The sequence below is a fragment of the Castor canadensis genome, chromosome X, assembly GCF_047511655.1.
Source record: "Castor canadensis chromosome X, mCasCan1.hap1v2, whole genome shotgun sequence".
In the NCBI taxonomy this organism is placed as follows: Eukaryota; Metazoa; Chordata; class Mammalia; order Rodentia; family Castoridae; genus Castor; species Castor canadensis.
The window spans coordinates 123,467,704-123,481,263 of NC_133405.1; the positions used below are offsets into that span (position 1 = coordinate 123,467,704).

At 41.2% G+C, this 13,560-nt stretch overlaps 1 protein-coding gene across 1 annotated transcript in view; it reads right to left on the reverse strand.

Annotated features, from left to right (window-relative positions):
- Positions 1-13,560, reverse strand: part of Phex (phosphate regulating endopeptidase X-linked) — a 187,111-nt gene that overhangs the window by 94,640 nt on the left and 78,911 nt on the right. Inside the window, exon 12 of the mRNA XM_074062292.1 lies at positions 11,305-11,406. Coding sequence (XP_073918393.1) covers positions 11,305-11,406 — 102 coding nt within the window. The remainder of the gene's footprint in view (positions 1-11,304; positions 11,407-13,560) is intronic.

Consider the following 13,560-nt stretch of genomic DNA (forward strand, 5'->3'; position numbering starts at 1 on the left):
AACTATTAGCACCTGCTGATCTGACATTGTTAAAATTTTAAAGTATTTATTCCACCAAGTTTCATCATGTTGGTCCACACATTTTGATATTCCAAATTAATTCTATTCCTTGACACTAGCATTTTCTTGGTGGTGCTAGGGATGGAACTCAGCCTTGCAAATGCTAGGCAAGTGCTCTACCACTAAGCTACACCCTTAACCCTGTACTAGCATGATTTGTTAAAAGTCACATGGTCATATACTAGCTATATATTTATTTATATTCTTGATGATCAACATTGAGGATGGAACATTGCAAGAAGAAGAGAATGCAATAGAAGTTTTAAAACCCATTGCATATATATTGCATGTATGCCTACTGACATGAGATAGTGTCTCTTACAAGACCTAATTTACATAAACCTCTAACAAGTATTTTTTTGTAAATTTCCCTATTAATGAAACTCTATATTTCAAATTGGTAAGGAGCCTGTCCTCCTCCATGAAAACAAATCAATATATTGTTTATTAATGGAAGAATTTAAGATACTGATTCATAAATTGTTCAAAACAGATGGTATTAAATAGACGTCAAGTATTAAAGAGTATATCTTGTCATGCCAGGAAGCAAAGACACTGTCAAAACCAACTGGGGTCATGTCAAAATTCCCTAAAGGAAGAGTAACAAGTTGTCTCAGATGAAACAATTTGAGCTTCAAAAAGAATAACAATTGTAATAAATTTAAGCATATCAAATTGTAATGAATTTAAACATATCAAATCCCTGCATGTATGATGACACTGGGAAAAAACTGCTTTGATACCTGTGGAGGTTTCAGGGCATCAACTTGTGAAAATTAATAAAGAGAAAATTTATGCAGCCTTTCCTGTATAAACTGTATGTCAGGGTTATCAAGCAGTTAATGAAGGAAAAAACTTTTTATGAAAAAATGCTAACTAAGGCAGAAAGAATAATAGAATTTGAAAATCACTAGTCACAATCCCTAACAGAATCATGTATCTCTGCAATATTATCATCGATCATGAAAATAACTCTCAGTGGTTTTAAACCCTAGATGGACGTTTGTATCCCCCAAGTAACTTTAGAAAATGAGTATGCCTGTGTCCCACTCCCAGAGAGTGTGGTATAATTGGTCTGGTTTGTAGCCTAAACAGCAAATTTTTAAGCCACCCAGGTGATTTTAATCCACAATCAAGAAATGGACCACCATGTGAGGTGAAAGGTTAATGGGGAAGTTAAAATGAAAAGATCAGGCTGACAATACCCAAACCCATGGATTACCCTTGAAATTGGAAGTGGGACAACCTGGCATTATGTGCCCAGTGACACAGTAAGATGCAGTAGGAAGCATAGAACATTGCCTATGATGTCGTCTTGCCAACAGAACCTAAATCTAGTCAAAACTCTAGACATGACTACCAATTTACAGGAAATGGACAGGTAACATTAGGTATATTTACCTAAAACAAGATTATGAAAACTCTACCAAACAATCCAATCGTTTTTATTGTTGTGCTGGGTGGGGGTACACTGTAGCATTTACAAGGTTGTTACAATGTGTCAAATATATCACACTTGAATTCCCCCCTCCACTTCTCTCTCCTATTCCCCCACCCCTGATTCCTGGAACAGGTATCATTTTTGCATTTACATGCATGTGTATACACTATTTGCACCATATTCATCCTCCTACCCCTTTCCCCACCACCTCCACCTCCCGCCAGTGCCAACACCCTCCCACCCTGGGCAGAACCTGTCCCGCCCTCCTGTTCTCTGATTTTGTAGAAGAAAAAACATAAAAGATATAAAGAGAAACATGACGTTTTGCTAGTTTGAGAAAAACATAGCTACACAGGGAGTTTCCTTATGTTATTTCCATGTACATGTGTATTACAGCTCCAGTTTATTCACCTCTTCCAGTCCTCTTCACTTCTCCCTAGTCCCCTTCCCATGGTGGCCCAGGCCAGTTTAAAATTTCTATATTCATTCCTGTATGTAAGCACATCAACCACATTCAAGTTTTTTGTTTCCTTCCATTGCCCTAGCCCTCCCGTGCATGGCCTCCCCTTAGTGTGACCTGTGTCCCATAATATCCCTGAATTTGCCAAACAACCCAATTTTTTTAATAAATAAATTTCATTTATAAGGGTGGGAGTGGTGAATGCTCTTAAATATTTGTCTTAAAAGATGTATATATTAATTATAATATGTAGACTTTGGATAGTGATTTGGACCAACTGCTTAAAATGAATCAAAATATTTGAGATAATTACAGAAAATTACATACAAATTAGATACTAATTAATGAGGAATTGTTATTATTGGGTACAGTAATAAAGTTGTGATTTGTTTTTGAAGTTCCTTGTCTATTGGTGATACACAATGAAATACCTGTAGTAAAACTTACTAAGTGGCCAAAGGTAAGGAGCACCAGGTCCATGTTACGCTTTAAGATTATAAAAATAAACCAGCTAGGCAATGTTCTTCCTTTGGGAGGAGTCATTGTAATTCTGAAATCTGCATTTGGGTGTAGTTTTCCAGTTATAAATAAAAACCATGACACTATTTCAAAAAGTTCAGAGAAGACAGGAAAGACCTCACTATCAGAAATACTAGAAGGGTTTATTTGGTTATTCTTTTTCTAAGACTATAAATGGAGAAATGAATTCAGAAGATTGAGAAGGAACTAGGGATGTAACTCAGTGGTAGAGCCACTTGCCTAGCATGTGTGAGTCCATGGGTGTGATACCCAGCATCCCACAGAATGAAATAATCTGCACATGGGCCTTAGAAAGAAAGAGAACCTCATGAATGTTTGTCCTTTCCTTAGGTTTACACTTCGTTAATAGAATGAAGAATTGGTAAATCACGGAATGCCCTAAATAAAGTGTAAATGAGCAATATCAAAGCATTGCAAAATATCTCATGATCTCTTCACGGGAAAAATGGAAAAAAAAATGGATAACATTTTCAAGGAGTTTGTCCAAAGAAGAATAAATAGTCTGAAATTTTATTGGTTAATGTATTGATTAGGGCTCAATTAATCGCCTGCCACAGAGAAGTTTCTCTAAGAATTTTTTTATTCAGGACCGGGGATGGAACCCAGGGTCTCATATATGTTGGGCAAGCAGTCTGCCACCGAGCTAGGTATCACTAATTTCCCCAATTAGACTGGGACTGCTGATCCTTCTGCCTCAGCTCCCAAGTAGCTGAGTTACATGCATGAGCCACCAGGCCCAGTCCCAAGAATATTTTATTCAATAGATGAATCTGAAAGGCAGAATCCAAAGGATTGGGAAATGGGCATGTGAACATACCCATTAATAACCCAGAAAAACAATAGAACTGAAAAAGCAAATTTGTCAAATTATAATGACATAGAAATAAAAACAGTACTTGATACACTAAGTGACAGTCTTAAGATATATAAAGGTCATCTAGATGCTATTCCAAGGAATTAAAAGCATTGTGCACCTATCTATAATAGATATCTATAATCAATGCCCCATTATACCCAACTATGGAGAAATGTATAAGTGATCTCTGTACTGCTAACAACTAACAGAACAGGTACTAATAGTGAGTGTTCTTTTCTAAAGAATATGTAATAATTGGAGGAATACTTATAAATGTTCGGATAAAAAAGAAGGAATCAGATTTATATACACAGCATTATTCAAGAATGTCTTTCAGAGCCTACATATAAAGAAAAAACAAAGTAATGCATCAAAATGTCAGCAGTGGTTATGTTGGGTGATGGAACAGTGATAATTTTTTTCTTTATATTTCTGTGCTTTACTTTCCAGACTTCCTTTGATGAGCATAGGTTTTTATAACAAAAATAATAAGCACAAAGAAGACAGACATATTTTTTAAAGCCAGAACAATGATGAAAACAATTTAATATATTTCAATAAGAGCAAATGTGAAGTTCTGGGATGAGGGGTTTTTTAAAATGCCAAATTTAGGACTGGAGCAGCAGAGTTTAACAGCAGTTCCTATACGCTTTTTTTTTTTTAAAGGCCAAAAATTAACTGGCTGTAAATTCATTATGAGCCAACAATGACATGCATGGCTGAGGTGGAAAGATAGCCATAATATCAACTTCAGCTTCCTTAATATAATTTGTATGCAAAACAAAGGCAGCAATAATATTCCCATTGTGCTGGCTGAGTTGGACTATATCTAGAATATTGTGTTCACCTTGAACTTGAGCTTTAAAAAAAAAGTGTTGAAAACTGGAGAGCAGCCAACAGCATGAGGCATTACAGCCACAATATAGAGCACTGGTTCTCATGCCCTGGCTGCATTAGAGTCACCTGGAGGGCCAAGTACAATGCAGATGCCTACATCCCTCCCCGAGTTTGATGCTACAGACTGGCATGGGGCCAAGAGTCTGCACTCCTAGCTAGCTTCTAGGTGATAGCAACACTGCCAGTCTGAGGACCACACTTTGTGATCCACTGACATCGGGAGAAGGTTCAGATTATGAAATCAGACTGGTAGGGACACCTACTAACTGTGCGATCTAGAGCAAGCAAGTTTGTCCACTCTTTGCTTCCGTGACTTCGTCTCTATAAAGAAATAATTGTATCTTCCTCATAAGGCTTTTAGGGATTGAGATAGTTAATGTTTGCAAAGCATTTAAAACATCTAGTTTGGCCTGTAATGTTCATTAATTTTATGTGAGGAACACTAGAGATGTCTCATCTGAAATAGAAAAGTATTTCAATATGTTCAAAAATTCGGAGGGCTTCTATGTGGAACATGTATTCTACCTAGCTCCTAAGCATGGATGTAGAGTCAAGGGGCAGAACAGACTAAGAAGGAGCCTTCAATTCTCTATGCAGAAGGGCTTTTTGGCAGATGGGGCAGCAATGGAGTGAGTGGCCTGGGTGAGTTCTGAGTGTCCCATTACTCACTCATGTACTCACCTGGGAGAGATGGTGGAAAGACAACTCCTATAAGGAGTAAGATAAAGAAACCTCTTCAAGCAGGGCACTGGTGGCTCACACCTGTAATCCTAGCTACTCAGGAGGCAGAGATCAGGAACATCACAGTTCAAAGCCAGCCCAGGCAAATAGTTTGCAAGCCCCCATCTCGAAAATACCCATCACAGAAAAGGGCTAGTAGAGTGGCTCAAGATGAAGGCTCTTCAGCCAATTCCATTAGCACAGCCTTGATATAAACACCCAGAGTTCCTTCGGCATGAGCATCACCCAAAGACTTGTCAGAAGTAGCAACTCCCAGGCCCCACTAGGACCCACGGAACTAGACATTCGGGAATTTGTGTTTCAACTAGCCCTGCTGGTGGTGCTGACCCACACTTGAATGTGAGAATGAAGGACCTAAAGCATCCCCAAAATAATGTTTTCATGAGGCTCTGGAACCTTCAAAACTCAATTAAGTGGGAAGGGGAGGGTGAAGGAAGGAGATTAAGGTAATGGTAGATGGTAGATGGACTTCATATACCTGTATGAAACAGAACTAAGAAACCTCTTGCAATTGCTTTAAGGGGGGCGGGGAGGAGGCTGAGGGGGAGAGACGATGGGGGCAATGTAAATAACGTACAATATAAGTCTGATTGGAATTGTCATTCCAAACTTCCCCTCTGTATAATGAATATATCTGAATAAAAAATTTTATAAAGAGAGAGAGAGAGAAGGAACTCCAGTACAATGTGGCTATAAGACACAGGACAAGATTTAGAGCTGGAAAAGGGAAGAGATACGGTTCTGGAAGAAGCTGAAGGCTGTGCTTTTGAATTTTCCTAAGTTGCTGAAACCCCATGGAGATATTTTAGCCAAGAAGTGATGTGGAAAAATAAAACTCAATTAAGCTCACTCCCAAAAGATATTAGGTAGAATAAACCTTTGCTAGAGATATGCATCAAACTCCTACTTACACCAGATATTTGCTTTTATGCTTGATAAAAGCACAAAGATAACAGTGAATTTGTTCAAAACCAAAAATCTAAAATCTATGCAATAAGACAATCACCTCCCCATGCTGTCCTTAGCAGGGGCTGCTACCTATTATAAGCCCCAGAGAGAGGTCCAGGGGAGTAGGAGGAACATCTGAGAGGCCCATGAGCTTAGGTTACCCACCTTCCTAACCCCCAGGAAATCCCAATAACCCAGATGCACAAACTGCACCTCAGTTCCCTTCTTCCACCAGCTAGTCCAGTCAAAGACTCCCTACTCCCCCAAGACAGCAGTTTGGTAGAAGCAACTGACAACATTGAGACTTTTTCACACTCCAGAAATTCTTCTAAGTACTTTTGAGTAGTGACTCCTTTAACCTACCTCAGTTAGGCACTGAACTCCCCATTTCACAGATGAGAAAATTGAGGATGAGAGAGGCTGTGTAATCTTCAAAGGACCACACAGGTAGCAAGGGAAAGAACTTGGAACCTAGGCAGCCTTTGTGCAGTATAGACTCCTCACCTCTATACTACCCTTCCTGTTAAGGCCAGTGAAAGAAAGAAGATACAAGCGTGACTGGGCACTGTCTTGGTCTGTATGTGTGTGAGAGAGAAACTGGGAGACATGGAGCCAGAGAGATGGAGTGAGAAGGCAGGTATAAGCTTAGCGTGGTGGCCACTAGGAGCCAGAGAAGAGAAAGGAGCCAGAGCAAGCAAGTGGTTTGCATGCTGTTTTGTCCCTTGGTGTCCCTGATAAGCACAGGAGTGGATGCAGAAAGCAGGGTGACTGCCTTCTGAGCAGTTCTGCAAATCTGCTGGCATCTGTAACAGGGATAGGCAGGAGACACTTTCCCAAAGCCCCCCCTCTCTTCTCCAAACTGATTCAGAATAGTCTGCTGGATGCAGACTTGCTCAGATTAGCAAAGGTAGAAGAGCCCCAAGGAAGCCTTGCACATAGGCTACAAGGACAAGGGTGGTGATGGGGTCTGGGAACATAAGAAGAGAGGAAAAGACAGGTGAGGAGTCCTCCAGACAGTGCCCTCACACAGAACCACTCCACATCTCCATGACATAAACTAGCCCTCCTTCCACCAGCTCTACATCCTTGGCACTATTGTGCCATCCTAGGGATGAGAGGATCCCTGCAGAAGAGGGACTGCAGCTGATCCGGCCACAAAATTATCAGCTCCTGACCCAGCCCTGGCCAGTCCTGAGTGTGCCCTAGTTGGGGATCCCCTTAGAGGTAGCCCCTAAGACAAAGATTCAAGTTCATTTGGTAGCTGAAAGGAACACAGAGAAGAGCCTGGGGAAGAGAGAGGAGCAAGGCAGTCAGTCTTAAGGGCATCTTGCCAAGTAGTTCAGACCCACTGGGGAAGCCATAGGAGCCCATGTAGAACACACAAGGGAGAGCAGAGAGCAGGGACAGGTGCACACCACCACCATCAATTGCTGGCTGAGGGCTGCTGAGGTAGATGTGGCTGGTGATTTCACTGTATTCTGAGCCTTCCACATGAGTGGCAGAGCAGGAAGAAAAAGCTCCTGGGCAAAATGCAGGAGCCTGCAGTTGGAAGTCAGACAAATGGGCAGTAAAGTGATAAGGACAAGGGCCGTGGGTCCCAAACTTGACTGTGCATCAAAATCACCTGGGCTTACCCCACCCCTAGAGCTTAAGGGTGGGGATGTCAGTGATGAGGATTTGCATCTCTAACAATTTCCCAGATACCAAAGGTTGGGTCTGGAACCACATCTTGGGAACCATGGGGCTCAGCTGATTATGGGCAGGGCGCTGGCCAGTAGGCCTTGGGAAACTCAATTCCTAAGATTGGCAGAACTCAGAGACAAAGGCAAAGAGGTAAGACACAGTCTGTTCTTCCCTCTGCAACAGAACTCCTCCTACCTCACTCAAAGTTTGTGTGTGGGAGAGGCAACTGCTGTAGCCAAGGCAAAGGTCACTCCCTCACAGTCTTCACAGTTACCTCCCTGTGAGTTCCATTCAGGTATTTTTTTTTCCTGGGTGTGGCCTAACAAGTTTAGGCCCCAAGGGCAAAGAGCACAAGCATTTCAGAAGGTATCCAACTTTGGGTTATGTAATTGAATTCTTCTGGGAACTAGTCTGAGCCTTCTTTAGGAAGCTGCTTCTCATAGTCTGACCCAGAACTGGTCAGGGTGGCCAAAGGTGACCTGAGTCCCTCTCCTGCCCAGCCTCAAAAATCATTATGTAGTGACCTTGAGAGTCTCCTCCTCTGCTTCGGAAAGGGTGAATCCTCCAGAAGACACTCCCCATATCGTTCTTTTATCACCTTATGCTCATTCAACAGCTATAATAACCATAAAAATTACAGGCCTCCCATCCTTTGCTGCTTGTTTACAGTAAAAGCACACACAGGGAACACAGAATCCTAAGCAAAAATTGGTGCTTATTTCATAGTCCTAAATCTACACAATAGGTTTCACAACACAAAAGCACCCATGACCTCTTAAGAAAAGAGCAGGAAAAGACAGGAGACAGAGATAACAAATTTACTCTTCACAGAAACAGAGATATCTACATTTATCTTTTACAGTGATCAACCCTAGTGAAGAGCACAACAAAGCCACATCCACACACTTCCATTTTGAGACAGGGTCACTGCCACAAAAGGGAAGAGGTTAGGCCTCAGACCACTGTGGGTATTTGAGTATCTGAACCACTCAGTTCAGGAGGTTGGTCATTACAGAATGCTAAGGTCAACACCACTTAGGAGGCGCTTTAATTAATTGCACTTCAGAGCTTCATGGTGAGGGAAAGAAAAGCTTCAGCCCCTCACAAATCGGGACATTTTTTTCAGCTTTCCCAATGGGATGCCAAGTGACTCAGCATTGGCCAGTGTGGGCCCTATTATTGATGAGAAATCTTCCGCCTGGGTGATATACTGCATACAACACATGCCCAAAGAACAGTGCCAAGTCATACCAGGAAGAGGCGAATTATTCACCTCCACTTCAAATGCAAGCAAATCCTTTCTTAATGCAGGGGCTACTCCTTATCAGAAAGACAAAGCCCAGAGATAGTCAGAGATTTCCATCTAAGATTTAAGGAATTATTAGGCAGAGCCTCTCCTTTCTTGTTGACTATTAAAAGGCAATCAAATTGAGGACAGCAAAGAAAAAGGGCAAGAAAAAAAATTTTTTTTCAAAAACAGCCCCAGGGTAGAAAGCTGCATTAAAAGCCTTCAGCTCATTGTTCTTTGTGAGTACCATGAGCTCCACCTAGAGGTCCTCTTGAAAACTGCAAGTCCATTCAATTTGGAAAAAGAAAATCTACATTTTCTGGAGTCCAGGGCAGGACCCACCTCAGATAACTGCTGGAAATTCTTAGACAACATCCTTATTTCTTATCTTTCACTAAAGGAACTGCTCTGAACTCTGAAAGTCAAGATATACTCGGAGAACCGAGTGAAATCCAGTAGGACAATTGGCTTTGATATTTGTATACCTGTCAAGGAACTAGTGGAGTTCCTGGCAGATTGAACTCAGCTCAAAGAAAGCAGAGTGTTCAAAGAGTACTTTTAGAAGAAAAACTGACAGCTCTCATTGAAGTAAAATAGAAGACTGGAGAGGAACTCAGAGGGCAAACAGGAATATGTCTAATATTTGAAGGACCAAGAATAGTTCTCCTTCAAGAAGGACCTATGTACCACTTGCCCAGAAGGCCCAGCTATAAGGCACCTTCTTCCTTACGCAAATCAGAAGATTTCTCTGAGGCAAGCTCAATTCATACTTCTCAAAGAGCTGACTACAGATTCCAGAATATTCCCCTGGTATCCATCTATATACAACACACAGGGAGATAAACACACACACCCTCACACTCCACCCCTCCACATCAGTGGCTCTGTATTAATTCATACATGCACTGCCCAGTCCATGACGAGTCATGCTAGGACAAAGAGCTCCTAATATGCTGAGGGTTCAACTGTCCAGTGCAAACACATTGTGTCCTAGATATCACAAGCTAGTTTGGCAAATAAATGAAGCTGTCAAAAAATGACAATATGTTGGTTCTGAAAGTTTCATCTACCATCTGGAGTGCTTCCCATTACAGCCCATGCACTTGTTCCTTCATCAGCCTGTGCCTTGCATGGCTTAAGACAGCTTTGACAGATCTTAGAGGTGGGTAGAAAACCAAAACTACCTTTTGTTTTTCTCCAAAATCTCCCCCCCACCCAAGTTCTCTCTTCATGGTAAACATTCAACAGCCTTTTCATATCTACTGACAAAAATATCTATGACAAGGTTTATCAATCTCAGGAGTATTAAAACTTTGGAAAATATCTTTGCTAAACTTCTGCTTCTTCCCATTTCAATAAGGCCACCCATTCTCAGAGTGTTGTCCTCTTTGTTTCTTGACCACTAGGCTTGGGATGACCTAGTGTTACTCTAAGAAGAGTTCCCTTAGCCTGTCTAATAGATAACCACAAATACTCAGACTTGGTCCATGACAGCAGACATTGTTGGCAAGGAACCCAGCAAACAGTAGCATATTCAGGCACCCCCAGGTGACTACTATCATCAGGAAAAGTTTCAAAACTCTTCTCAAAGAAAAAATGCTCTTAATTTCAGAGACTCGGAGCTAAAGAGCAGCACCCATGAAAAGCACAGCTGATGTGCCCTACCCACTTCAGCTCCATCTCAACCTAGAATTCAAGATGAACCCTATTCTTTATTTTTAGCAGCATAGCCATTATACTGTCTTCATTTATTCTCTTGTCCTATTGCATAGTATCAGAAAAATTTACAAGGCCCAGCAAGTGCACACTTCTATCAGGAAATGTATTTGTATTCCTTCACAATGAGAGGTTGCCACTTGTCTGCAGTTAATAAATAATTATGCTCTTTGGATCATTTGTGCAAAATGATGTGTTAGGGAATAGATCTGCTTGGTTATAGGAAAGGATTTACCTCAGGACATTTGCACACATCATGCACACAGCAGAAGGAGACATGGCCAATGTAGGTTTTTCTTCTTTGCATCTTGAGGGCTCTTGTGCCAGCTGCTCCCCCATGACTCCCTACTACTCTGCATTCTGCCATAACCAATGATGGTTTATGGCAAAATTCACTAGACAGCAAGCCATGTGCTTTTGAAGACAGCAATTAGGAGAGAGGGAAAGGCTGGATTACATGGCTTTTGGAAATGCAGTTAGAGAAAGAAAAAGTCAGACCTTATTTTCTCTTACCTCCTGGTTATGAGATCTATGTGCTCATTCAAGAGGATAGACCTGACTGTGGGGTCATTCAGAACCAGCAGCTCAGTCAATATAAAAATCAACTGCACAGTCAATGTCAAGCATGAAAATCAAACTAAAAGATGTATTTTTTCATAAAATGTCCTCCTTACCTTTTCTTTGGCTTTCTTTTTTGTTCCTGTATCCATCCACTCATTTTCTTTCTCGAGCATGTCAATAAAGGCCCAGCGAACACCCTCAATCAATTCCTCCATCTACAACAAAATACCCAAAGAAGCAGAGTCAAAGCCAAAGTCATCAGACAAGGTTTTCTGGATCAAAATCAGCTTGCATGAGGAATACATTAAGAATCAACATGGTGAGAAAGGTCTTTTCAACTCAACTCCACCACCAGAAGATAATTAACCATATTTCTTTCCATAAGAATAATATGATGGCCCAGCTGTGAAAGTATTGTATGGGGAAAGGAATTTGCCAGAGGATATGACAAACAACTAACTTAGTCCTTCCTTATCAAGGGAGCAACCAATTTCAATCGTTTTAATAAGGACCTGAGAGAGACAAGCAAAGGCATAGGCTTTCAGATAAGTGTTGCAGAAGCAAGTGAGCAACAGAAAGAGATCTTGTGACAGAGAAACAAGCAGGAGAGCCAGTACCCCAAAGGACACTTCATCACATCAGTCAGAGTTGTCAATTAATACCCCAAAGCTTTCCAAATTTAATGCCAGTGGTTAAAACAAACACTTAAATGGTTTTCTTAATCAATTTCCTACCCTCCCTTTTACTCCCTCACAGCTCAGCAAAGTCTTGCTATTTCAGATTTAGAATGGTAGGTCTGAGGGAGCTGCTACAGAAAGGAGGACTTCTAAGTAGCCTATTCCCAAGTGTTTACAGAGTAAGGACATGTCCACACTGAGGATATGCTTGCCCTAGCTTTGCTATCAATATCTACTGGCAGATGGAGAGGAGTGGAGAAAGAGACACTGATGTTGAACTTCAGAAGCCACAAGTAGCAGTGTAAGGAGGCCCTGCTATATATGCTATGCACCTCTTAAAATTCTATTCACAGGTAGGCATTGTGATGCATGCCTGTAATCTCAGCTATGTGAGAGGTAGAAACAAAAGGGTTTCTGTTGAAGGCCAGCCCAGGCAAAATGTTAGCAAGACCTTATCTCAAAAATAAGCCAGGCATGGTGGTGCATGCCTGTAATCTCAGCTATACCAGAGGTGGAGGTAGGAGGATCAAGCTTGGAAGTTAGCTGAGGGAAAAGCATAAGACCCTGTCTGGGGGTATAGCTCAAGTAGTAGAGTGCCTGCCTAGCAAGTGTGAGGTCCTGAGTTCAAACCCCAGTACTGGAAGGAAGGAAGGCAGGCAGGCGAGAGAGACAGAGAGAGAGAGAGAGAGAGGGAGAGAGAGAGAGAGTGAGTCAGAGAGACAGAGATAGAAAGAAATCCAATTCTCCAACAGAGATGCTTTGCCTTCCTTAATGGGACATCCAAGAAAGACTAAATACTGGGGTCTTGTCCCAGAATTAAATTGAAATTCAAGATTATGGGGCTACAAATCATTTTTTACCATTGCTTCTAGAAGGAAAAATGTCTAAATGTTTCCTTTGTTCTATAAGGAATTGTTGGCATGAAACTCAAAATAATTTCTTTCTGTTTAATAAGTTTTCAGCTATGTTTTTGGTTCAATAACAGTTGTAAGGGAACCAGAGCTGTAAATCAGTGGGCTGGGTTCCATCGTATGTAAATAAGAACAAACAGCAGATGGAAGGGGGGGAGCCTCACAGCTATTTCTTCTCAACTTAGTAAAAAACATTAAAAGAAGAGAAACCTCAGTTTGTGATTAGGGCCTGATAAAAATGTGAAATGAAGACAGAGCAAAGGTCCTTTAAAGATCATTAAGTTTGTACCTTGAAAGTTTGTCTACACATTGGGATCTTGGGGAAGAGCAGGAAGCATTAAAAATTGTGGCAAAAAGAAAAAAATAAAAAATTTAAAAATTATGGGGCCCAGGCACTGGGATGCTCACATCATTGGTATAAGGTCCAGCCTAGGTGATTTGAATGTGCAGGTAGGGTTGAATGATACCTACTGGTCTAGGGGAAGTCATTCATTTTACAAATAACAAAATTATGATTTGATGATCTGTTCAAGCTCACACAGCTAGTGAGGTTCAGAGCCAGGCCCTAACCACACAGCTAAAATGACAATTGTGAATTCAGAGCTTCTAAGAGCAACAGAGGTTTTCTCCATAAATCAAAGGAAAGGTCCAGGGAAGTAGAAAGGAACCAACTGAAAGATGTATAAGTCACCATTTCAAACAGAAAGCCCCCTAAGGAGGATGTGAAAATTATAAGAAAATCTTCAGGAACTAGATCTTTGGCCTATGCAGTCTTTACCAC